A 24134-nucleotide genomic window follows, 5' to 3' on the forward strand; every position below is an offset into this window, starting at 1 on the left:
GAATCAGGAGGTGTTATGTCAAAATCCAGATATCCAGCTTCTCTTGACAAACTGGAGACTATGGTCATACTGAGGTCCATGTTCTCATGCAGCAGCAGTTAGAAGAAGCTGGAATCTGTGCTTTCTGGTTTGCCCCAGTCTCTACCAGGCCCTGCCATCTCCCTGGCACAAAAGCTGAATGTCCCATGGACTGCGTGTATTAGCATGCTTGCACTGTTGTTTTAATAGAAGAGAATGGTTTCTCAGTGTGCATGTGTCTATTAAATAAAGGGAAACAGATGACAGATAGAGAGGACCACCAGTGTTTTATCTCCAGCCCCTCCTCATTACATTACCGGGCTGGCCAGCCTTGCCCTGTCTGTGATTTTCAAAAGTAGGATCCACAGAAGTGTCTAGAAAGGGGAGGGGAAGGCCCTCCTTGGTAAGGCACCATGCCAGCCCGAGCAGTTCCATTTTCATCTCATGTATAAATTGGAGTTTCACCATTTAGAAAAAATGTTTGAAAAGGGCTGTCACAGGGCGTTATCTTTGAGGAATGAGGTTCCATCTGCAGTCAGGCAGTTGTATCTCCCATTAAGCTGCTTTCAAAGACATGCCCCAGGAGGGTTTCATGGGACAGAAACCTTGTGGGTGAATTGGTGTGTCGTGTAGATCGCCTGTTTTTTTCCCTGTGGTCTTAGCTCCTAGGAAGCTCAGAGTTAAATGGTGACATTAGCTTCCCATAGCTTGAAGTCTTTCTGATATAACTTTTCACCTTTTATTGTCGGGTTCTTATTTACTTTTTGTTTTAGTAGCTTTCAGTATTTAGTATCTATGGCATTTAGGCTTGGGTTTTAAAATATAACATAAGCCATCTGAAACCCTTCCTGGAAACAGGTAGTATGTAAGGGCATCTGTAGGGAATGAGGCTGCAGGGCGAGGTTAGTGCTTTTGAGTTGAGTGGAGAATCCCCAAATTGAATTCAGAGCCAACTGGGTTCCTTCCCTTTCAGCTCCCTAAAAGGTTCCTGTGGAATCCCCTATAATCTCAGGTAGTTTTCACATCTTCCAAGGGTAGATTTTTTTTTTAAGCCTGAAATAGTTGCACTTTAGTCACATGGCCAGTATCCTCAGAGTAATTACCAAGTGCGAAGCGGCACCAACTCCAGGCAGGCCACAGAGGTCGGGGGGCATCCCTGCTCATTTGGAGATTCAGAAAACTTTTGGTGCAAGCCCACTAGTTTTTGTGCCTACACACATCCAAGCCCTTCCCACCCTTTAGTCTCTCTCGGGCCTCGCTCTTTCTGGGTCTTAACAATTGTGTGTAATCTCTGTGACCAGGTGTGAACCCAGACAAAAACTCGGTCCCATCTCTGGTTTCTACCCAAAAAGTCCACTTGCACCACATGGGAAAGAGTTGACCAAGTGTTTCGTAAACCCTGGGTGGCGGGTCACCTCCCCACCTCACTTGCCCCTTTCCCTCTTTCCCTTCAGCCCACCACACCTAGATTCCACCCAGCAGGTACAGGGCAGCTTTTTCTGCACCAAAAACTCTGGGAGCCAGCCCGTCCCTTGTCCCTAGGGGACTTAACTCACATCCCTGCATTAACAAAGTTTTTTCCCTAACTGTATCAGTTAAGATTAAGTTCAACTACATAGTAAAGATAAACTCAAAGGGGAAGTTAATTTCCCTCTCGGGTAAAAGAAGCCTTGTAGTCAAGAGATACACAAAGACATCAGGGACCCAAACTCCTTCCTTTTCAGTGCTCTGCTGTCCCTAATGTGTGATTCATCCTCATAGCTCAGGGCAGCTGCTGCACTTCCAGCCATTGCATCCATTTTCCAGGAAGCAGAATGGAGGAGGATATACCCCCTTTCCTTTTAAAGAGCTTTCCAGGAAATCCCACATGCCACATTCATTTCTATCTCACTGGTCACAACTTAGTCACTTGGCCACGACTAGCTTCTGGGTTCTGTAACTGCAACCGAAAGGGAGAATGGTTATTGAGAGACAGCTTACAATATCAAGAACACTGTCCAAAACCCTCTTCTTTTTGCTTTTTTGTTTTAAGCCTTCCCAATAAAGTGAACAAAACCCTCTTAACCTAGAGGATTCCAGGTGCTAGCTATTAATGTAATGATAATCATCACACTAAATACCTAAACATCTTTGCAGTCAAATTTCTTATGCCCTGCTTAGGTAGGCCGACTCCTACACAGCCATCAAGGCCCCAAGGTTGGACAGAGCTGCTGCAGAAGCACAGGGGAGAGAATAGTTAACCCCACCTTATGCAAAGACTCCTCCCAGGCTAATGCTGAGCTGCGTGAGCCATGAAGAATGGGGCAGGGGTTTGTAAAGACAGAAAAGAAGCAAAAGAGAACTCCAGACCAAGGGAACGGCCTAGCAAAGGTTGAGAGCGAGTGGTTCTTGGTAGGAGGTCTGAGGACTGACCTAGGCTGCTGGAGGCAGATCGCCATATTTCCACATCCCCACTCCTCCTACACACACCCAGTGATTCTGGAGTTGTAGGAGGGCCTTGACTCGAAAGGTCTCTGGGGGTTCCAGCTTCCCTGAGTCCTATGGATTTGACCAACAATCTAGGCATAAAGAGCAGAGATTATCAACTCAAACGCCCACACGGCCAGGCAAGTTGCAAGAGCAGGGACCCAGCTCTGCTCATCTCTCTCCCGTTGCTGTCCTGCGGGAATGGGGCCCCATAAAGCCAGATCTTTTCATTTTTTAAGAAAGCAGAAATCCAGGTCTGTGTGTAAAAGCTCCCAACGTGTCCATGGTGGTACCTCCAACAAACACACATATAACGTAAATAAGCAAAGTGAAACTCGTGTGCAAGCCCCTAGGCGGCTGCTGGCCGGCTCTGAATCTTGAATCACATGGTAAAGTGATTATTGGTGGGGAAAGCTTAAAGACCTGTAGAAGAGGAGGAGGGGGGCATGTCCAAGGTCTCGAAGTCAGTTTGGGCAGAGCTTGGACTCAAACCTGGGGTTCTGACTCCAAGCCCAGCTTTCCTTCTGTCAGTGGGCCTAAAAATAGAAGACTGACCTTTTCGTGGTATTTTTGTGCTTCACAAATGCCAGAGCGTTATTCATTAGTTCATCTTCCCAAAATAACTGGCAGAACACGGCCAGAGGGCAACAGGAAGACTCTGGGCTGCGCCCCCCACCATGAAACTGGGGGCTCCTGGGAAGTGGGGGATGTGTCTCACCATGGGCATAGTTCCCCCCACTGTTGGAGTGGCCTGCCTGGCCCTGCTCTTGGTGAGTCCAGGGGAGAGAGCTTCAGAGGGCAGAACAGATCTCAGGAGGATGTTAGGATCGGGAGCTTGAGTCTATCCAGTTCCCAGGCAGTTTGTGTTCCCTCCGTCATCCTCCCTTTTTTTTCTCTTTTTGGTTTAAAATAAGGTTTACAATAGGAGTCTTGGAAAATTCAGACAAGCACAAAAAATAACAAAACTCACTGCAGTACAACTACCTGCTTCTCTCACTGTGTCAGCTTCAAATCTCTAGCTGCCTTCTCTGCTCTGGACAAGGGGGAAAGAGAGCACGAATTTTTTGCAAGAGCGGAAACATATAGGACATGCTTTTTTAAACCTTTTTTCATTGACTCCATCTTGAGCATTTCCCCCAACACTTAGTCTTCTCTTACCAGCGTGTTGGTTGGCAGCAGGGAATTTCATCATCTAGAGGGATTAGAATTCACTTAGCCTTTCCCCAGTTCTTGGACATATCAGCTGTCTTCTGTTCTCTGTTCTGCACACCAATATGCTGAATATCCTTGTAGTTCGGTATGTGGATCCACCCACAGTGTCGTCTGCAGCATGGGATGCTGCAGGTGTGGAATTGGTCAGATGGTGTGAAAGTCCATGCAGCCTCTGATACACATTTTGCAGGCTGTCCTTGAAGCATACCCAGGGAGAGCCAAGACTGTTATCACTGGAGAGGATCTCAGGCTGGTTTGCCTGCAATCCTGTCGCACGATCTCTGGCTTGTCTGTGTGTTTGCACGTACTTCGCAGCCCAAGTGTGTTTGATTCATACACCAAAAGCCTCTGGCACCTCTGCCAAAGCTAGTTCATCAGGGACTGCCTGGCTGGGATGAAGCAGGAACCAGAGGACAGGGCGCTCTGGCCATAGACATTCATCCTGAATTCTCTCCAGCACCCTCCTGATTCTCTGATGTGTTGCCACTTTGATTTGGGGAAAAGCCCCTTGAAATTGCAGGTGGGGGGCCTTGGCCATCCAGCAAAATAAAGGAAAAAAAAAAGCCAAAAGTCACTGTGGCTTTCTGGTCTCAGTGCCACTGGCAAAGGGAGAGAGAGTGGAAAGGAGGGAAGTGGGAGTTTTAGTAGAAGCGGGTGAGGGAGAGATGTGTTCAGTAACCTCTGCTCAGCTAGACCCTGCAAATGGATGGGATCGGTAGTTGGTGATTTTTTTGTTTGTTTGTTTAACTCAGTACATGCAGATTTTACTGCCAATCTATGACTTGATCCCAACCCATTCCCAAAATAAAAGAATTTAAGCATCCTGACTGCAGTGCCAGCTTCTCATCTGCTACCCTACATGTCCCACTGCAGATGTCTTTTGATAATAAACCAGGTTTATGATGCTGTAATAAACCATGGCTTTAAAGAGGGCAAGAGAAAAGACGTGTCTTCTTCAAATGGGCCTGTGACCACCTTGGCAACGGCTATGTCGTTGATCCCTTCCAGCCGGGGTCATTGTCGGGAGCATACAAGGTGTAATCCCAACTCTGTTACTACACTGGCTGGCCCTCTGTTCATGGCCCTGATAAATAGGCAGCTCGGGAAAAGCCATCTTGACATTTTGGTTTGTTAAGGGGTCATTCATTTTCGAGGCAAGTAAACAGCTTGTAAACTGGGGGGTTTACCACTCTAAGTGATTAAGAAGTGAGCAGCTATAAAACTGGTTCCATGAGGCTGCGGCTGAGTGTCCCCAAGGAATCTTCCTGCCCAGTGTTTGGATTTGCCGGATGTTTGCCATAGTTCATCTGAGCAGGCCCCCGACACACACACACACACAATATATCACATTGTGCCTCTTCCTGAGAACTCCAGCTACATTCATCCTGCCTTTCTCTCCGCAAGCAGACCTCTGCGGTAGGTGCGGGCAGGAAATACCCTCCACGCAAGAGGAGCTGGTGCTCAGGATGACCACCTCACTCGGAAACTCACCCTGCTTCCACTGGGCCCCATGCACTTGCCATTATAGTCAGCGCCTGTTAAGTCACCCCCAATACCCAACTGGGGATATAAATAGGGCCCCTGCCTTTTAAGGAGCTGATCTTCAGACGAAAACAGCTTCACATGAACCTGAGTGGAAATAGCCCCTCCTTGATGGCCAGGAGAAGAGTCCTGCTAAGCCCTAAGCTGAGCCGCAGGTCCCATCTGTAGGTGAAAGGAAGGAGGCTGAGGGACATCAGGGACTTGCCCAAGGTCCCTCAGCTGGGAAGTGAGCAGAGGAGGGTTAAATCCCAGGCTTCCCTGGTGCCATAACCTGGGTGTCATCCCCTGCACCAGATGGGCACACTGCTTCTGTCCAGAGCCAGGTAACCTGGCAAAAAAGCCTTTTAGGCTTTGCAGGCCATGTGGTCGCTATGGCAACTGCTCAACTCTGCCTCTGATCGAGAAAGCAGCCATAGTCTCTGTAAACAAAGGACCGTGGCTTGTTCCAGTAAAACTTTACTTACCAAGCAGGCAGCAGGTTGCAGGATGCCCAACCCCTGCTAACACCCTGCAGCCTTCCTGAGTTTCAAGAAAGGTGAGGTCAGGGCCTAGAGGGCCTTCTGGAAGTAGTGTCAGCAGAGAGCTGGACCGTGTGAAGTTCAGGCAGGGCAGGTGGCATGAATGGGGTCCGGGGCTGGCTGTGGTGAATGCATTCGCTTGAGGAGTGGCAAGTCTTGGGGGAATGACCAAGAGGGTTGAGATCCCCTCTATCAGCTGGAAGGAGGACTCGCCCCCCATATCTCCACCGCAATTTGGGGCTGCTTCTGTGCCACGAAGCACCATCACCATGGGTCCTGCTCAGCTCCTAGGGGCTGAAGTCGTGGCCTGCAGAAAAGCACGTCCACCAGAAGAGGGGCTCCTGGGCCGGATAAAAGGGGCTTTGATTTATCGTAAAGAACACGTATCGGCCAGGTGTGGTGACTCACACCTGTAATCCCAGAACTTTGGGAGGCTGAAGCAGATGAATCACTTGAGTCCAGGAGTTCAAGACCAGCCTGGGCAATACAGTGGGACATCCATCTCTACCAAAAAAAAAAAAAAAAAAAAAAATTAGTTGGGTATGGTGGCACATCCCTGTAGTCACAGCTGCTCGAGAGGCTGAGGCAGGAAGATCACTGGAGCCTGGGTGCTCAAGGCTGCAGTGAGCTGAGATCACACCGCTGCACTCCAGGCTGGGCAACAGAGTGAAACCCTATCACAAAAAAACATAAAGAACAAACATGTATACTGAGCTCTCACCATGTGCCACACCCTTTTCTGGGGTGTGATAATAGTTCTTTCATTTTATTCCCACAACAGTGGGAGTATGTAGTGATACTCCAGGTTGTGGCTGGGAAAGACTCAAGAGAAACACAATAGCTGTTCATGTGTCTGGTGCTTCTTTGCGGGAAACAGGGGTGCACCCAGGTCTGAGTGTCTCCAAGATGAGGGGCTCGTTCATCCCCACTGGGTCAGTTTACCGCAGAAACGTGTGGGCAGACTCCACCTCCAGGTCCCGGAGATGCTGAGGGCCATTTGAGACCATCATCACTAGCTCTTTGCCAGGGCTTTCATTGTTCCTGAACCTGACTTCCCTAGAACCTCAAGGGCAGAGCAAATTCTCTGGAAGGAGCATCCAGGGCACTGTCCTCCTGCCTGGGTGTGACTTCAGAGCGTGGGTCCCCCAGGTATGACTTCAGAGCATGGGTCCGGTGCCCTTCCTTGGGCACCATCAGCAGAAGCCTGAGACTCTACCATGAGGGCATCTAGCATCCCTGGGTGAACTTGCCACGAGGCTGCATGTCCCTCTTCAAGGGCACAGCTGGCACGCTGCTAAGCCAGTATCAGGCACTCGGATTTACGACTCATGGCCCCACACTCAGCTCTGTGGCTGGTTGTACTCTGTTCCTTGAAATAAACCTGTAATAAACCTTTTCCTTGAAATAGCTTCAAAATGTGGCTGGGTCAGGGCCACGACCAGTGAGGTAAGCCTGTTCCAGGGAACAGAGCAGGACTTTCAAGGAACGGAGGTTGGGTTGTTCAGCGGAACCATGACATTGAGGCCCTCAGGCCTGCTCTTTGCTTCCACTTGGTCACCTGGTACTTCGTCTTGCAGGCTTCGCCGTGGCCCAGTGCATAAACCAGCACAGCTCCCCGTCCCTGTCCTCACAGTCGCCACCCTCCGCCAGCGGGAGCCCCAGCGGCAGCGGGAGCACCAGCCACTGCAACTCGGGAGGCACCAGCTCGTCCTCCACCCCCTCCACAGCCCAGAGTCCAGCAGGTATTGGCCACGTGACTCAGTGATATGGGGACATTTGGAGAACCCCGTGATCCCTCGCCATTACCAAAACCCCTGACCTCCAGGTCCTCCTTGTCACAGCACTTGAAGGATGCTGCCACTCAGGTGATCTGCACATGAAGCCTCTAGAGATTCCTCTAACTTGATGTTCCCTACCAGGCTGGGTCAGCTCCCAGATGGGGAAGAATTGCTCCTTTTTCAGGCCGGTCCCCACCGAAGCTGTCACTGACTGCAGAGCTGATGGGCAGCAGGCGGGCTGCACCTAAACCCACCCTATCATCACCTCCACCGTCTTAGGTGTCACAAGGAGGGGTCTCCCAAGGGGATTGTTTGCAGTCTGGGAAAAGAATCGCTTTCCTGCTAATTTTTTTTTTCCTCTGTAACATACCAGTTTTGTCCTTAAATGTGGTGCGGTCCAGTTGTTCAAGTAGGCACGCACTTTGCCACTCTTTGGTAGGATGTGATGAAGTCGTGTCTTGCCATCCTTCAACTTACTCCCCTTCAGACATGGCACAGAGGGAACCCGGGAGTGAATGGGAGCCCCTGGAGTCAGTCTGGAATGGGACATGCCCCAGCTCCTCGTTCTCGGCTGCCGTGAGCTATTCACTATGTGAGATGTGGGGAAGTACAGACACCAGGCCTCTGGCACAACATGGCCCCAAATTGTAGCCAGAGGAGCAGGGACGAGCATCCATGGCCTTGAGCCAGCAGGATGTTCTGTGCCCCAGCAGCATCCCCCCGCCATGGGTCAGGGGGTCATGCCAACTGCCTGCACCTCTGACTGGAGATCCTCAGTATCCTTCACTGTTCCTGCAAGTTCCCCTCCAGAGTCCTCACTCATCATATTTTAGGGGCACCTGGCCCACCTCTCATTAAGTTCTGGATTGATTGATCATGGCAGGAGGACACGGGCTACTGCAGAGCCAGGGAGGTCGAGGGCCCTTGGTCACCATCCTCTCAGCACCAAGAGCCAAGATCTCCCTGGGCACCTACACCTCTCTCTTGGGCACTTCCAGCTTTTGCATTTCCAGTTCATGCCTGTGGCTCAGAGCACCCCAACCCACCTGTGTCTCTCCCATCCACACACAATGCTACCTGCACTTCATATTGACTTCACGAGGCCCAGGCAGGAAAGTCACCCCACAGCCACCTCACTGAGAGATCCTCTTCCACTCGGCACCTGCTCCAGGACATGACCACCCCTTCTGAGCTATTTCTGAGCCCAATTTAAGGTTGGCTGCACATCCAAGCAGATGCCACCCCTGTTGCCAGGCTTGTAGCTGGGAAACTCCAGCAGAGCTTCTTTCAGAAACTAAGACGCACCCTCAGTAGCCCTCTTGATCCCGTTTCATGCTTGCTCAGGGGCGGGCATGCAGGGTTGTCTGTTCATGCACCCCAACGCACATATTTACCGTTGCACTGGGGATGAAAGCTTCCTTGCCCTTGTAGCTGTGGTCACCTTTCTGTCATGTTTAAGGACGTACAGCCAACAGCTAAGTGAACAAACAGCCATATACTTCTTTGCCTAAAGTTAACACCAGCAAAGACCCACAGTATCAAAAATGATCAAAAATGGGCTTCTGTATATGGATGCCCACCTGAATGTGACCCCTGAGGCTTCAACTCTGCTCTTTCCCAGGGCCTGGTGTCTGCAGTGTGTGCTAGTTTCTTTTTTCTTGGCCTCCCTCAGCCCCTCTGTCCCTACCCCCACCATCCCCTGCATGATACCAGCGTAATGTCTTCTCATCTCAGAAATCCAGTGGCTATTAACTTGGCTGTCAGGTGGCCAGGCAGCTCCAGTCGATAAGTGAGAGTTAGGACCTCCGAGGTGTCTGCTCCCATTTGGTGCGTCCCCAGCAGGCCTGCGGAGACAAGTGTGTAGGTCCCCATTCTTTATGCAGCATGACAGTAAAAGCCTGAGGCCTAGCCTGCCTGTCCGGCTCTGCAGACACTGAGACGACTCACCTGATGAAGGGCCGTGCCCGGTGGGCAGCCTGGGCTTTACTCTTACAGATGCCTCAGGATGCAGCTATTGATCCCTGGCAGGAGAGCTCATCAGAGCCCACAAGCTCCTCCCTGTCTTGAGGCCAGACTTCTAGGCCAGCCTGCAATCTCCCTCCCAGTCCACCCAGATCAAAGCATATGAGCTTCCCATGTTCCTTGTAGGGATGGGCCTAACTAGATGGCTCCAACATCTGCCTGCTGTTCCAACAAGCCACAGAGGAGAGAAAGCCAAGGACAGGAGAAGGGAGACAGCTTTGTTGGGATAGGAGCCCTTCTGCCAGTTGCTTGATTTGACATTGTCTCAGAGTGCGACTCAGCATTCAGGCTTCTGATGAGGGAAGGTCACCCTGCGTGGCTCGCTCCCCCAACTTTCCACCCACCAGGGACCTGGCCGTGATCCACCAGAGATGATATCCTTGGAGGGCCAGCCAGGCAGCGGGGTGGGCCAGGGCCTCTCCTCCAAGCTCATTCATCCTAACCGCCCACTGCCTTCAGCCTGGACAGCAGAAGACAGCTGCAGCCCCCTACAAGGGGCAGCTTGTCCTCAAAGTGGTTTTTGAGGGTACAGTGCTAAGTCAGAGGCGATCCCGTCTCTGTGATTATGGAGCCTCCCAGAGTCCGGGAAGCTCCCTCTGGTAGAGAGCGGCTGCCAGACCCTCTGAAGTCAGAACTAGCAAACCCCAGTGGCTTCTTTGCCATTGATTTGTTTTTTGTTTTGTTTTGTTTTGTTTTGTTTTGAGACAGAGTCTTGCTCAGTTGCCCAGGCTGAAGTGCAGTGTCGCAATCTCGGCTCACTGCAACCTCCACCTCCCAGATTCAACCAATTCTCTCACCTCAGCCTCCTGAGTAGCTGGGATTACAGGTGCGCACCACCATGCCCAACTAATTTTTGTATTTTTAGTAGAGATGGGGTTTCACCATGTTGGCCAGGCTGGTCTTGAACTACTGACCTCAAGTGATCCACCCACCTCAGCCTCCCAAAGTGCTGGCATTACAGGCATGAGCCATCACGCCTGGCCCTCCTTTGCCATTGAAAGCACACTTTGCATGGCCAGGTGTTTGGCTGGGCAAGTACACAAGATATGCCATCCCCCAAGTGATGAGACAGGCCCAGTTTTCCATAGCTCTAGCCCACGGTTTTGAACACTTGAATTGTTCAAGGATGTTGTTAAAAGCTGGGAGTGACCTTCATGCTGTTTTGACAGTTGGTGTGGCCCAGGCACCCACCAATCAGCGTAGGCTCCTGCTGTAGCCACGGCAGGGCCTTCTCAGTGTGCACCTGCTGTGTGGCGTCCCAGTAGACGCTCCTCCTGAAATTGAGCCCACCTGTGCCAGACACCATGCTTATAGGCACTTCACAGATGTCGCCTTGTTGAATCCTGCCACACTCTGCCTCACACTGTACAGTAGAAAACACAGGGGCCCAGAAAGGCTGTGCAACTTGGCCCAGAGGTTGCAGCTAGCTAGCAGAGGAGCCAGGATCTGAAGCCTAGCCTTGGCAGCCCTAAAGCCCATGCCAGCAGAATATCCGATGCGGTTTCCAAGACTGTCTCAGGCACCTCCAGGGTGTCGCAGAGACCCGGACCCCGATCTGGATCCTGGTTGGAGGCAGCCCATGAAGTATGTTTCTCCTTCCAACGTGCATGGCTGCTCTAGGGCCCAAGTGAAAAGTCACGGCCCCACTCGTGAAGGCCTACTAACATGTACAACCCCAGCCAGCAGAAGGCTGGGTGGTGTGAACCCCTGGGGGAGGAAGGCCTGGTGCTTTCCTAAAATCAGCAGCAAAGTGGACCCCAGGAAGCCCACGTGGGTTCATCCCACATGAGGCAGTGAAACCAGCTGATGCTCAATTGGGTTTTCTGCCTCCACCCTGTGTCCAGCTCAGGGGACCTTAGATTTCCTGCCTGGGTTTGAAAACTCTCCACATTTATCCCAAATACGTTCTCACCTTCCTGTGGGGACCTCAGCCTGGCTCCCAGGATTTAGGCTCAGGCTGTCCTCTTGGTTTTGTGGACTTGAGACCTGATCCAAGAGATCTCTCCACCCGCCCGGCCCACACGTGGCCTTCCAACCTCTTAGTGGCTCATCTCCCTGCATCTTATGTTCCCTGGGTTTGGGCACCCCACTCCCCGTCTCACTGAATTATTGTTTTCTAAGCAAGCAGGATTAGGATAAGTCCCTACTGTGCACAGCATTCGGGATACAATGTGGCAAAAAGCATGATCTTGCAGGCAGGCGGGGTGGCTGAGGCCTATCAGGTGGCCACGCAGAGGCATGTGCAGTTACAAACTGTGACAAAGGAAAGGTGCAGCAGGTTCTGACAGCCGATGCAGAACAGTGCGGGAGGCTCCCAGAGGTGGCATCGCTGGAGATGACAGCTGGGGGATGAGGGGTTGGCAAGGCCCTGGTCCGTAAGGAAGGGGGCCTTTGGGTCTCACATGAGGCCACCAGGGTCCCAAACCACATCTCCTAGAGACCAGTGGATTCCTTTTGCCCATCTCCCTGGGGTCTGCCTGTACATTCTGTCTTCCCAAATGCAGACGGGCCATGGGCAGGGGGAGGACACTTTTGAGGAACATTCCCCATGCCCATCAGGGCCGCGGCCTATAGCCCAGCGGTAGCTTCAGGCCCAGTACAGGTGAGGGCCTCTCAGCTGGAAGGGGGAAGGGGACAGCCCCGAGGGGTCACTGACTCCCTGGTCACCCGGAGGCTCCCTCCGTGTGCAGCACCTGCCTCTGAGCCTCCTTCGCACGCCAGAGGCAGAGCTATGGGTGCCCTGGAGTGGCTCTTTCAGTGCTGGCTCCAGACCAAAGGGAGAGTCAACACTGAACTCCCTGACGACCCGAGCAACTGTGCCCCAGGGCACTTTAATGGCCAGTCCTTTTGAGAAGTGTGGTGAGATCCTCCAGTGCTCTGTGGGGAGAGCCCAACACCCTCCCCACGAAGTGTCCAGGAGCCAGGCATCTTGTTGCCCATACATCCAGCAGAGCTATCCTGGCAGGCTTCAGCCAGCCCCTAGTGAGAAAATTGCAGGGTTGGAATCAGCATTTTTTCCCCTTAAACATTTTATGGTTTTGAGAAGCTGAACTTGCAAAGAATATACAGCGGGAAAGTGAAAAAAGACCCAATTTTAGAACCACATGTGGGGCCACAGGAAAACATTAGAAATATCTTCTGGTATACCACTGTGCACCCACACGGTGACACTTCTGCACACACACAGTCACACATGCCAATGCGCATGTTCATACAGCCACACATACAAATGTGCATGCATAGTCCCACTCCCACACAGTCACGCACATGCCAGGGCACATACACACTCACACATACAAATGTGCATACATAGTCACACACACCAGTACACATACACACTCACACACATACCAGGGCATATACACACTCACACTTACAAATGTGCGTGCATAGTCACGCTCCCACACACACATACATGCACACAGTCACACACATGGCACTGCACATACTCATATATAGAAATGTGCATGCATAGTCACACACACACAGTCACACATATACAAATGGACTTACATAGTCACAGTCACATACACAGCCACATTCACATACATGCACACACTCATACAGTCACACACATACAAATGTATGTACGTGGTCACACACACTCTCTGAGTGAGATGCCGATAGGAAAACCATCTCCTCAGATAAGAACTCTGACCTACAGTGAGTTCCTTAATAGCCCACTCACACCTCTGAGCTCCAGATTAGTTGGAGTTCACATACATTCCAAGTGAACTACCTTGGGGAAGACAGAAAACTGTTTGTTCAAAAATGAGGACAGCGTGAATGTCAGCCTGCTTATTTATTTATTTTTAATTTGGGGGAGCACATAGTAGGTGTAATTAAACATTCATTTTTAAAAAACAAAAATGGCCGAGTGCTCATGCCTGTAATTCCAGCACTTTGGGAGGCTGAGGCGGGTGGATCATGTGAGGTCAGGAGTTCGAGACCAGCCTGGCCAACATGGTGAACCCCCCATCTCTACTAAAAATACAAAAATTAGCCAGGCGTGGTGGTAGGCGTCTGTAATCCCAGCTACTCGGGAGGCTGAGGCAGAAGAATTGCTTGAACCCGGGAGGCAGAGGTTGCAGTGAGCCAAGATCATGCCACTGTACTCCAGCCTGGGCAACAGAGCGGGACTCTGTCTCAAAACAAACAAACAAACAAAACCACATTGGGTTATGAGTCATGGCCACCTCGATTGTCCCCTGAGGTTTTATAGAAAGAAAGACAGGTCTGGCTGCTGTTGACGGCCCAGTGCAGGGAGCTTCCCCGGCTTCCCTCCCATCTGGACCCACCCCTGTGCCTGTGTCCAAGAGAGTCCCCTTCACCCCACCACACCTCCCATTTGGGCCAAGTGAGAGTCAGATGACCTGAAACCCACCCACATGCCACTCAACTCGGTCACCACTGTCCGCTGGAGTTTTAAGGACAGAAACCCCAAGTAAGATATCGTCCCTTTTCTCAGTTTTCTCTGTGGCATCATCCTTTTTTATTGTGGTAACATACGGGTAACATAAACTTTACCATTTTCGGCGTTTTTCAGTGTATAGTCCAGTGGCATCTAAGGACCTTCACATTGTAGTGCTCTGTGGCGTCACATTCAAGCTGTGTGCTCACCCGCCTTCATCTCCGAGAGTGTGGTTTCTCCCTTCGCAGTGAGATGCTCCCGACGTTTTTATTTCAGCCAATTAGAAGCCCCACTCGGCCACCTGGCACCTGGTCTCAGCTCTCCTGCTGTGGTTCAGTCTTGATTTTCAAAGGCACGGGTCACCCAGTCGCTGCCCAGTTAGGTGGCTGAGGGAGAGGCTCGTGGAGAGGCTCGTGGAGCGCCTCGAGCATCTGAGCTTTCTCAGGACTCGGAGCTGTGCTGTTGGCGTCAGCGTGTGACACCAAGAACCTCCTCACTTGGGGTCAGAAATCTGCTTGATTCACTTAGCTGGTTTGATGCCAGTCCTCCAGCCACACACCCTGCCCTCCTCACACTGTCCTGAGGATGCCGGGTTTTCGTGTCCTGACTCCTGGGGCACGTCTAAAACTGACAGGTGATTCTGTTCTTCCGTCCCCTGAGGCTTCCGACCAAGACCAGATGTTGCGGATGAACCCATCTTTCCTTTCCAACAGGACCCCACCTTCTCTGCCCCTAACCCGATTAAGTTGCACGAGTGAACAATTTGGTTCTGAGCGATCCCGACCCTGCCTCATCCTGGGGGTTGCATGGGGGGTGTCTTCTCTGCCTGGGGGGCCAGCGCCCCATGCACCGGTGGCCACAAGCCCATGCTGGGCACTGCCCCACGACCCTCGCCCCTCGTCCCTCGCCCCTCGTCAGTGCTCAGCGTCCACTGCTGCTCTGTGTCCCCTCCATGTCGCCTCTGCCGTCCCATTGTTAAAGGCTTTCTATGATCTGTCGCTGTGTTTTCCCTCTAGTCAGGAGTGGCAGGAAAGGACGCCGGCGAGTGTTCAGCCTGTCGGAGGCCGACAGTCATGGCGGCCACTGGGTTTAGTGCTCCGAACGGCAGCTGCCACGGCACCTCACGCACAGTCAATTCAGGCAGGTCTCCCCTGTGAGCCGCTTGGGCCGCGACGTCCACTCGCCACGCTGCATTTCCACAGTCGGCAGGGTCCGCGCTGGCAAGGTGGGCCAAGCTGGGCCTGAGCACAGAGCCATTTGCCAAGGCGGCACTTCCCCATTTTCCCCCAAAGCTGGTTCTCCCTGCTCCCTGTCTGGCCTCACCTCATGTGAAGACCAGATCCCCGGCCCTTGACCTTCGCGACAGTCCTTCACCTTTGCGACGGTCCTTCTGAGCCAGACCTGTACAGCCTGGAAACGCTGTCCTTCTCTGTGACGTGTGCACCAGTGTCAGGCTCGGCCCGGGCCAGAAGCAGATGCTTCTGCCAAGTCCCCCAGGGGTCCCCCCAGTTTAGGCCATGGGGGTTGGGCGGCAGTTGGCTGGCAAAGTGAGAATTTGTAGAAAGCAACCAAGAAGTCTCGTTTCTTTTTTCCTTTCTTCCCCTAGTCTTGCTCTAAGATAAGTGGCAAATTCAGTCCTGTTTTGACCGGAGGCCAAGAGCCATTTCCCTCATAGACACATGGATGGATGTGGCCCCACCATCTCCCTTTCTGAGTGGCACCCACACAGCGGTGAGGCTGGTCCATGGGCCACCACCCAGCAGCCTGGCTCGCTGTCGGGGCCATCCCTGCTGCCTCCCCTATGACGCTTCTGCTCTGGTTTCTGATGCGCTTTTCTCCATTGGCTGTTGCACTTGTCTGCTGGGAGCCTTTGCCTTCTTTTGTGTTGAAATCCTATTTTCTCTGAGCTTTGCCCTCCACTTGCTCTACAGGTACCATCCTTTTCTTCCCCACAACACTCAGCCTCACCTTTTCCCAGCCCAGCACAACAAATCCAAGTTTTTGCTGGAAGTCACCATTTGCTTGACAAGGATGTGTTAAGGCCCCACCCTAGGCCTGCAGATCAGTTTCTGAGGTGCTGGCCAGGCACGTGGGGGACCTGTTGCCTTGGTGTCCTCACTGGCCACAGCCACGGGATGTCTGTCCGCTGCTTATGGAAACATGGCCTTCCTGAACGTCCCATTACCCCCTCCGCTCTGTCTCCCCAGCCCGTAGCCAGGAAGTCAGACTTTTCTCCACATCCCTCGTTTCCTGAGCCCTGGCCTCAACTTGTGGCCCTAGAGTTCAAAAACACCAGCAGGCATGAAGCCAAGGCTTCACCAGTAACTTTTGCAGCTCAGCACTTGACTAGAAAAAAGTGTCCTCACTAGGTAATTTTCCCCCCAGTGAAAACCTGGCAGAGTTCTCCTTTTTCACCTGCCTTGGTTGGATACCCTTGTAGATCAAGTTCAGGAAGCAGTTCTTAAACAACAACAAGGCCATGTCATAGGTGATGGGTAAGAAGAGGTTATTTTTTCCCTATTTAAAAAGAGGCTACTTTTAGCAGGGAAACCAACCCTTTTAATAAAAATTGTTGGTCCTTTTCCTGAAGAAGAAATCAGTTGTGTGCGCATGCTATTGTTAGTTGGTTTGCTCTTTTTGATATATTTGCCTACAAGGTTTCCACATCCCTGATTATTCTCATAACCAAACACCCCATTAAGGAGCAGGGAACGAAGTTGGCCAGCTTCTTTGAATATCTGCCTGCAAATGCAGACTTGAGCAAAGAGAGAAAACACTTACATAGAAATTTTAAGAAAACATGAAGGAAACGCTTGGCTACTTTGTCTCCAGATGGTAGGACAGTGCCATTTGGGGAATTAGTCATTTCTAAACTGCCTCCTCAGCAGCAAAATTTATGTGTGGATCCACATGTGTGTGAGTTTGTCACAGGTCTGCTCATGCCCATTCGAAGCAAGGGCAGAGGCCACCAGAGCAGGTGAGCACTGCTCAAGGAACCACAGGTTCTGAGGAACAGCAGGCAGATCGTGCTAGGTCAGGGCGCACGCCTGAGCTGAAAGCAGCCCAGCACCGCAAGCCATCCTTACTGAATGGAGCAAATCAGTTGAAATTCAAAGAAACCAGAATTCGCATGTAGTGTTTACTCAGCATTTCTGGGCTCAGATCACACCTCAAATCACTTTTTCCACTAGTGTTCACCGATGCCCATTGCCACCCTCCCAGAGCGAGGACCAAAGCCTCATGCAATGGTTTCCTCTAGATCTCTCTCTCTCTCTCTCTCTCTCTTTTAAAAACGGCATTAGGAAGAAATTAATTGGGCTGGGCACGGTGGTTCACACCTGTGCACATCCCAGCACTTTAAGAGGCCAAAGCAGAAGGATTGCTTGAGCCCAGGAGTTCCATACCAGCCTGGGCAAAGTAATGAGACCCCATCTCTACAAAAAACTTTAAAAATTAACCAGGTGTGGTGACACGGGCCTGTAGTCCCAGCTACTCAGGAGGCCGAAGCAGGAGGATCACTTGAGTCCAGAAGGTTGAGGCTGCAGTGAGCTATGATCATGCCACTGCACTCCAGCCTGGGTGACAGAGTGAGACCCTGTCTCAAAAAAACAAAAGAAATGAATTGTGACCTTTTAGAGTTCATCTTGCCCAGAGTCTTGTGGGGAGAAATGCCGGTGTGTGCTTTGAAATCCAGTCTGTCTCTAGTGCTTTCACTCCGTGATGGGAGCTCTCTTCCTCTCCCTCTTCCCTTTCTATATGCTGCCTGCTTTTATTTCGTTTTTTGTTTTTCCATTATTTTGCTTTATGTTCCATTTGCTCTTCTGTTTTATTTTGGCCTGACTTAAAAGAGAAAATAAAAAACTAAACTGGAATCACGTTGAACAAAAAAAAATTCTACCATGCTTCCCCGGTCCCAGGCTGCTGTCAGACTCTTAGCTCGATATAGCATCGTCAGCACCTCCCGCCATGGCTTGGGGACCCCCAGCTCTGTGCAAATGAGAATTTGCCTCCAAGCAGGATGCCCACTGTCTTCTTCTCAATGTTTTTAAACACCCGGCATCTGAAGTGCTGGAAGATGTTTTCCACAATGAATTCCAGCTGCATCTGGTGTTTCTGTTCAGGCAGGCTCATCACTGGAAGGCAAATGGGCCAGCATGTGTCTGTAGGATTTTGAAAAGGGCCGGGCACGGTGGCTCATGCCTGTAATCCCAGCACTTTGGGAGGCCGAGGCGGGCGGATCACTTGAGGTCAGGAGTTTAAAACCAGCCTGGCCAACATGGTGAAACCTCGTCTCTACAAAAATACAAAAATTAGCCGGATGTGGTGGCAGATGCGTGTAATCACAGCTACTCGGGAGGCTGAGGCATGAGAATCACTTGACCCCGGGAGGTGGAAGTTGCAGTGAGCCAAGATCATGCCACTACACTCCAGCCTGGGCAACAGAGTGAGACTCCGCCAAAAAAAAAAAAAAAAAAAAAAAAAGCACCAAGGAAAGAAATTGCTGCTCCAAGAATAACTGCGTTGGGTGGAACCTCACCTGCCTTCGTCCTGGCGTGGTTTCTCAGTGGCCCCTGCCGGGAAGCTCGGGACAGTAATGGCCTGAGTAACCACAGCAGCCCCTTGGTGGGTGCTGGCTCAGCACTTTGAGGAGGAGGAGGAGACAGGCCAAGGTTTTGTTTTGGTTTTGCAAGCTGAAAAGTTCTACAGAATTTCCTTTCTTTTTTTTTTTTTTTAGTATTGCAGTGGGTTCCCTCTTGGGTAAATGTCATCAAATGTATACTCTGGAAATGGCCTGATATTACGAGCACACCCAAGCCCATTTACTTCCTAAACAAGTATTTATCATCAGGCAGGCCTGAGATTTGCCCACACATAAAGCCTGTCAGCTGGGTCTCTGCACCCAGGAACTGTGCTTTCATAAGCCACATGCTGATTTTGCACAGGCCCTGAATTTTCCCCTCATATCACAAGTCAGGGTAACCCTAGGCCCTGCTGCATTTTCCCCAGGCCTAAGTCAGACTGGATTTTGCAGGTTCTGTGTCCCCAAAAGGAGTGAGTGGTACCACGCTGAGCCCTCACGCCAGCCAGCCACCTCCCACCTAGCTCACCAGGGCCGCGGTTCAGGATGGGAGCAGAGGGCGCAGTGCGACAGGGTGTCTCAAGGGCTCAGTGTGTTTCTGGTTTTTCTCCCCCAATCCAGATGCCCCCATGACTCCAGAACTGCCTAAGCCTCACCTTCCTGACCAGTTGGTAATCGTTAACGAAACGGAAGCAGACTCCAAGCCCAGCAAGAACGTGGCCAGGAGCGCAGCCGTGGAGACAGCCAGCCTGTCCCCCAGCCTCGTCCCTGCCCGGCAACCCACCATTTCCCTGCTCTGCGAGGACACGGCTGACACGCTGAGCGTCGAATCGCTGACCCTTGTCCCCCCAGTTGACCCCCACAGCCTCCGCAGCCTCACCGGCATGCCCCCACTGTCCACGCCGGCTGCCGCCTGCACAGAGCCCGTGGGCGAAGAGGCTGCATGTGCTGAGCCTGTGGGCACCGCTGAGGACTGAGTCAGTGCTGGGGCCTCCCTTTGTGTGTGTGGCCCCGCTTGTAGGGACCCCAGTGCCGCTGACTGGCAAGACACACTGGGAGCACCCACCATTCTCTGCGGCCCCCAGCAGCCATCTCAACCACCTATCCCTGTGCTCCCTTGAATGGGAAGAAGCCCCATGTTGTCCTTGAATTCCTTTTTCACTTTGCATCTCTTCACGTGCAGGCTGGGACCAGCGGAGACACCGCGGCGAATGCAGATGACTGCACCGGCCACTCAGGGAGCTGCCTGGGCTCCGTGTCTCTGAGCCCCGGGTGGCAGGACCCCCCGGCACCTCTTTCTTCCTCTGTCATATGGCTCCTCTGTCACCAGCCCCAGTGTGCACAGAAGAATTGGACCAGGTCACTGTACGTAGAAATTTGTAGAAAAGCAGACTTAGATAAACATCTCCTTTGGATATTTATTTCCGCTTTTGGCAGCAGGTGAACATTTATTTTTAAAACTTCTATTTAAAAGAAGTCCAAAAACATCAACAATAAGGTTTGATGTCATGTGAAAAGTGTAATAATACAGTTAAGATTTCATGATCATTTTCACTGGACCTTTCCTGATGTTTTGTTTTAGAGTTCTTAGTGTGGCTTTTTCCATTTATTTAAGTGATTCTTTGTTACTCACTAACTCTGCAAGCCTGTGGAATAATGAAGTACCTTCCTGGAAAGTTTAGATTATTTTTTAAACAAAAACAAGGGAGATACATGTATTCTCAGGTACACACAGAGCTGAGAGGGCTGAATGGTTTTCTGCCATAGCAGCCGAGAGGCCTCCCATCATGGAAAGATTTCTCCAGGAAAAGGAGGAATGTAGCCAGCTCCCCACTCAGGACGCTTCCTCATTTCTCTTCACCAAAACCAAACAGAGACAGCTTCCAGCACCTTCTTCAGTGTTACCATCTCTAAGAAGGAACCACTTGGGACCGTGAAGACTCCCGACCCTGTGGCCATGATGGAAATCAAAGGAAGACACCCTCTACGTCACCTGCCCTCGACTGTGTGTGGCCACATGTGCCGAGAGATGGCCCAGAGCCAGTTCCCCTCCAGCTGCAAGGGCATGGTGTCCCCAGAGCTCTGAGTCTGTCACTCTCCCTCTGCTACTGCTGCTGGTCTGAAAATGGAAACCGCATGGTTCCCTTCCCCATTCGGGCTGGGTGTGTACAAGCAAGGACCCAGATGCATCAGACACAGCCCCCAAGATGTTCCTTTCTACTCGGCCAGCTCGGGAGCCAGACACAGCACTCACAGCCCAGGCCGTGATCCACCCTCCCCAAGTCCACCAGGGCCAGCGGCCCCTCACCTCTCTGGTCGCTGGTGAGACCTTCCACAACTTTCCTCCAGACCAGCCAGCAGATGTGCCCACCAGGGGCGTTAGGTATCCGCCAGAGCCTGGCCATAGGGTAGTCTCGGGAGCCGCGCTGAGATCTTTTGCCACCTGCATTTTAGAAGAACATAGTCTCTGTCTCCTCGGCCAAGCCAGCTGTCCCGGCAAGGCCTGCCGAGGGCAGTTTTCAACCTCATGAAGGAAACACAGCCCTGCCAAGGAGGGGGAGTGGCACCCATGGGGACAGGCCTCAGTCCTTAGAAGCCCTCTGGGTAGCTGTGCCCACCCAGCCTTCATGGCTGCAGGTACAAGGACCTTTGCTTCAATAGAGAAAAGGCACAGCTCAGAAAGGGGGCCACATGGGCAGAAACCCAAAGGAAGGACAAACCATGACCACCATGGCCATCTGCAGAATCCCTGGAAGAGAAGGAAGGCAGGGTAGGGCCGGGGGGAAGACCATCATGGAGAGAAGGACCACAGCATCAGGAGACGGGACATGCCACACCCAGCAGGCAGCCTGTGTGTTGCTTAATTTTTTAAGAGCAAGAGGGGTAGAGAGGATCAAGCTGGCCCTGGCTGGAGCTGGCCAGCCCCTGAGACATGCACTTCTGGTTTTGAAATGACTCTGTGAGGCAGCAGAAACTAGAGTAGGCAAGTGGCTGCCCCACCCGAAGGCGTGACCAGGAGGAACAGCCTGCAGCTCACTCCATGCCACACGGGTGGGCCACCAGCCTGCTGTCAGAAGTCTCTGGGCTCCAACTGGCCTTGTAACCACTGAGCACTGAAGGAGAGAGGTCTTGGTCAGGGCTGGACAGCATGCCCGGTAGGACCAGCAGAGGATAAAAGGCGACCGGGAGGACCAGCGGAGGATAAAAGACACTGCTCAGGGCAGGGCTTCTACCCTGCATCCCTGGCCAAGAAAAGGGCAGTCCCCATGTGGGCTTGCAGGGTCACTCTCAGGGGCCTCTTTCAGCTGGGGCTGGCGACTTGCCTCTGGGGGACACCTCCAGGTGTGTGGGGTGAGGATTTCCTATAACCAGGGCTCCCAGAAGCTTTGCTTATGTAAGGAGGTCTGGGAGCCCATTGGAGGCCACCAGCCATTTTGGCTTCAAAGGACCCCACCTCACCCAGGTCTCAGCGGCAGTGGGCACAGCTATGTCTTCAGGAGCTCCCCACAACCTCATAGCTGGGGCGCTCCCAGACAGGCCAGTCCAGACAGGACACGCTGGGTCCCTGGCATCCAGAGGAAGAGCCAGGATTGTGGGAAGGCCCACAGTGGGGGCTGTGGCTTCTGACACTCAGGGCATAGCCTCAGAGGTCTGAAGTCAGCCCCCATAGACCCACCCGGCCCGCCCCCCAAGTCCCTGCAGAGAGCACCTAGAGTTATGGCCCAGGCCCTGGTCCACCCTTCCCCTGTGCACCTCCGGCTGGATTTCCCAAGTCAGGGAGCAGGGCTGGCCGCAGGAACTCCCAAACCTTGGCTTTGAATGTTGTGGAGGTGTGCTCGTCCCTTTCTGGACGTGCAAGGTACCTGTCCCAGCAGGTCAGATGGGGCCAGCTGAGGCGCTCCCCCAGGCAGGAAGGGCCAGCCTTCACCGTCGCGTGGGATTGGGAGGAGGGGCCTCCGTGAGCAGCCCCTCCTCTGCCGCTGTCCCAGCCCAGTCCCTCTCCCACAACCCAGACACTTGTCGTTCACAAGCAACCTAAGAGGCAGGTGAAGAAGCGCAGCCCTGCCAGACACGCTAGATTCCTCTAAGGTCTCTGAGATGCACCGTTTTTAAAAAAGGCGTGGGGTGAACTGATTTTGATCTTCTTGTCTAGATGCAATAAATAAATCTGAAGCATTTAATGTAGTCATCATGACATTGGGCATACACTGTATGAGTTCCTTATGTTTCCTTGAGCTAAAAATATGTAAATAATTTTTGTCCCAGTGAGAACCGATGGTTAGAAAACCTCGATGCCTCTGAGCCTTGGGACCGCTCTAGGGAAGTACCTGCTTTTGCCAGCATGACTCATGCTTCGTGGGTACTGAACACGAGGGTGGAAATGAAAACTGGAACTTCCTTGTAAATTTAAACTTGGCAATAAAAGAGAAAAAAAGTTACCAAGAATGTAGTGTGCTGCTCCTGGGGGCTGTGGCAGGAGGCCGTGGTCTGGTACAGGGGAAGGTTCCCAGCCAATGACCCCTCATCCCGGCGCAGCTGCTTGGCAGGGGTGTGGTGGCTAGAGCCCCTCCCTCTCCCTCCTCCCCGCACCAGGTCCCCTCCCATCCCCAGGTTCCCTCCCATCCCCAGGTTCCTAAGAGGTTGTCGGGGCTCATACAACCCAGGAATAACTGCTAAGGGGCAGTTGGCACCATCAGGAAGTGTCCCCGCCCTACCCCTGCCGGGTACAGGGAGCGTGGTCCACATTCTGCATCTTTTCCCTGTTGGGCAGGTGGCTGCCCATCCAAGCCTCAGGCTCTGCGTCTATGGAGTGGGACACCCAAGCCCTACCTCGCAGGACAAGCGTAGCGAGCAGCCTCATTGTTGCCAGGCTGGGCCGAGGGAAGCAGGAAGCCTCCCCACTGAGGACAGAGGTGAAGTGCGGGGGTGGACATGACTCGGAAAGACCAACGTCCACCAGCGTGAAACCCTGAAATCCCTGGAAACGGGATCACTGGTTCTCAAAATCTCACCATCCAGCTTAAACCCTACCCAGAAACGGTAGGGAACTTCTGGGTCTTGAGAGGATAACCAAGATGAGTCGAGAAAGAATGAACAAGGAACCCCCTTCCCCCACCGCATGCCAAGGGTTGGGGTTATGCCAACAGAAGGAGGAAGCCACTGCCCAGGGTAGAGCTGACCTCCTACGCCCCCGCCTCACCCAGGTCTCAGGCCTCGTGGGCATTTACATGTCTGAGACCCGCTGGGTGACAGCTCCTCCCTCCTTGCATTCCCAGCCCAGGTTCAAACCCAAGGGTCGCCTGGGGCTGGTTGAGAGGCTCGGGCCACGTCTCTGGTGCCCCCAGAGCATGTCTGTATATCCCCTGCTCTGCGTTTGGAAGTGACTTGCGTATACTGGCTGCTGTCAGTGTTTTCCCCAGGGCCTCGGGAGGGTTCCACTCGGTAGCCATGAAGCGAAGCCTCGCAGGGTCCAGTGATTATGCCCAACGGGCCCAGAGCGTCCTGACTCTAGCCGGAGGGCGGAGCCAGCAAGGGCAGGTGGTAGTGTCCTGCTTGCGGGTGACCTCTAGGGGAAGACCGATTGCCGG

General features: G+C 52.5%; 1 protein-coding gene across 5 annotated transcripts in view; it reads left to right on the forward strand.

Annotated features, from left to right (window-relative positions):
- Nucleotides 1-22985, forward strand: part of CLEC16A (C-type lectin domain containing 16A) — a 237361-nt gene extending 214376 nt beyond the window's left edge. For 2 of the 5 annotated variants that reach the window (XM_055365296.2, XM_019012487.3), the window contains exons 22-23: nt 7334-7498; nt 19168-22985. In XM_055365296.2, coding sequence (XP_055221271.1) covers nt 7334-7498; nt 19168-19523 — 521 coding nt within the window. In that variant the 3' untranslated portion in view covers nt 19524-22985. Of the gene's footprint in view, nt 1-7333; nt 7499-14983; nt 15108-19167 lie in introns of all 5 variants that reach the window. The other 3 variants (XM_055365298.2, XM_055365297.2, XM_055365301.2) reach the window with 2 other exon arrangements.
- Nucleotides 22986-24134: the final 1149 nt, after the last annotated feature.

The sequence above is a fragment of the Gorilla gorilla genome, chromosome 18, assembly GCF_029281585.2.
Source record: "Gorilla gorilla gorilla isolate KB3781 chromosome 18, NHGRI_mGorGor1-v2.1_pri, whole genome shotgun sequence".
Classification (NCBI taxonomy): domain Eukaryota; kingdom Metazoa; phylum Chordata; class Mammalia; order Primates; family Hominidae; genus Gorilla; species Gorilla gorilla.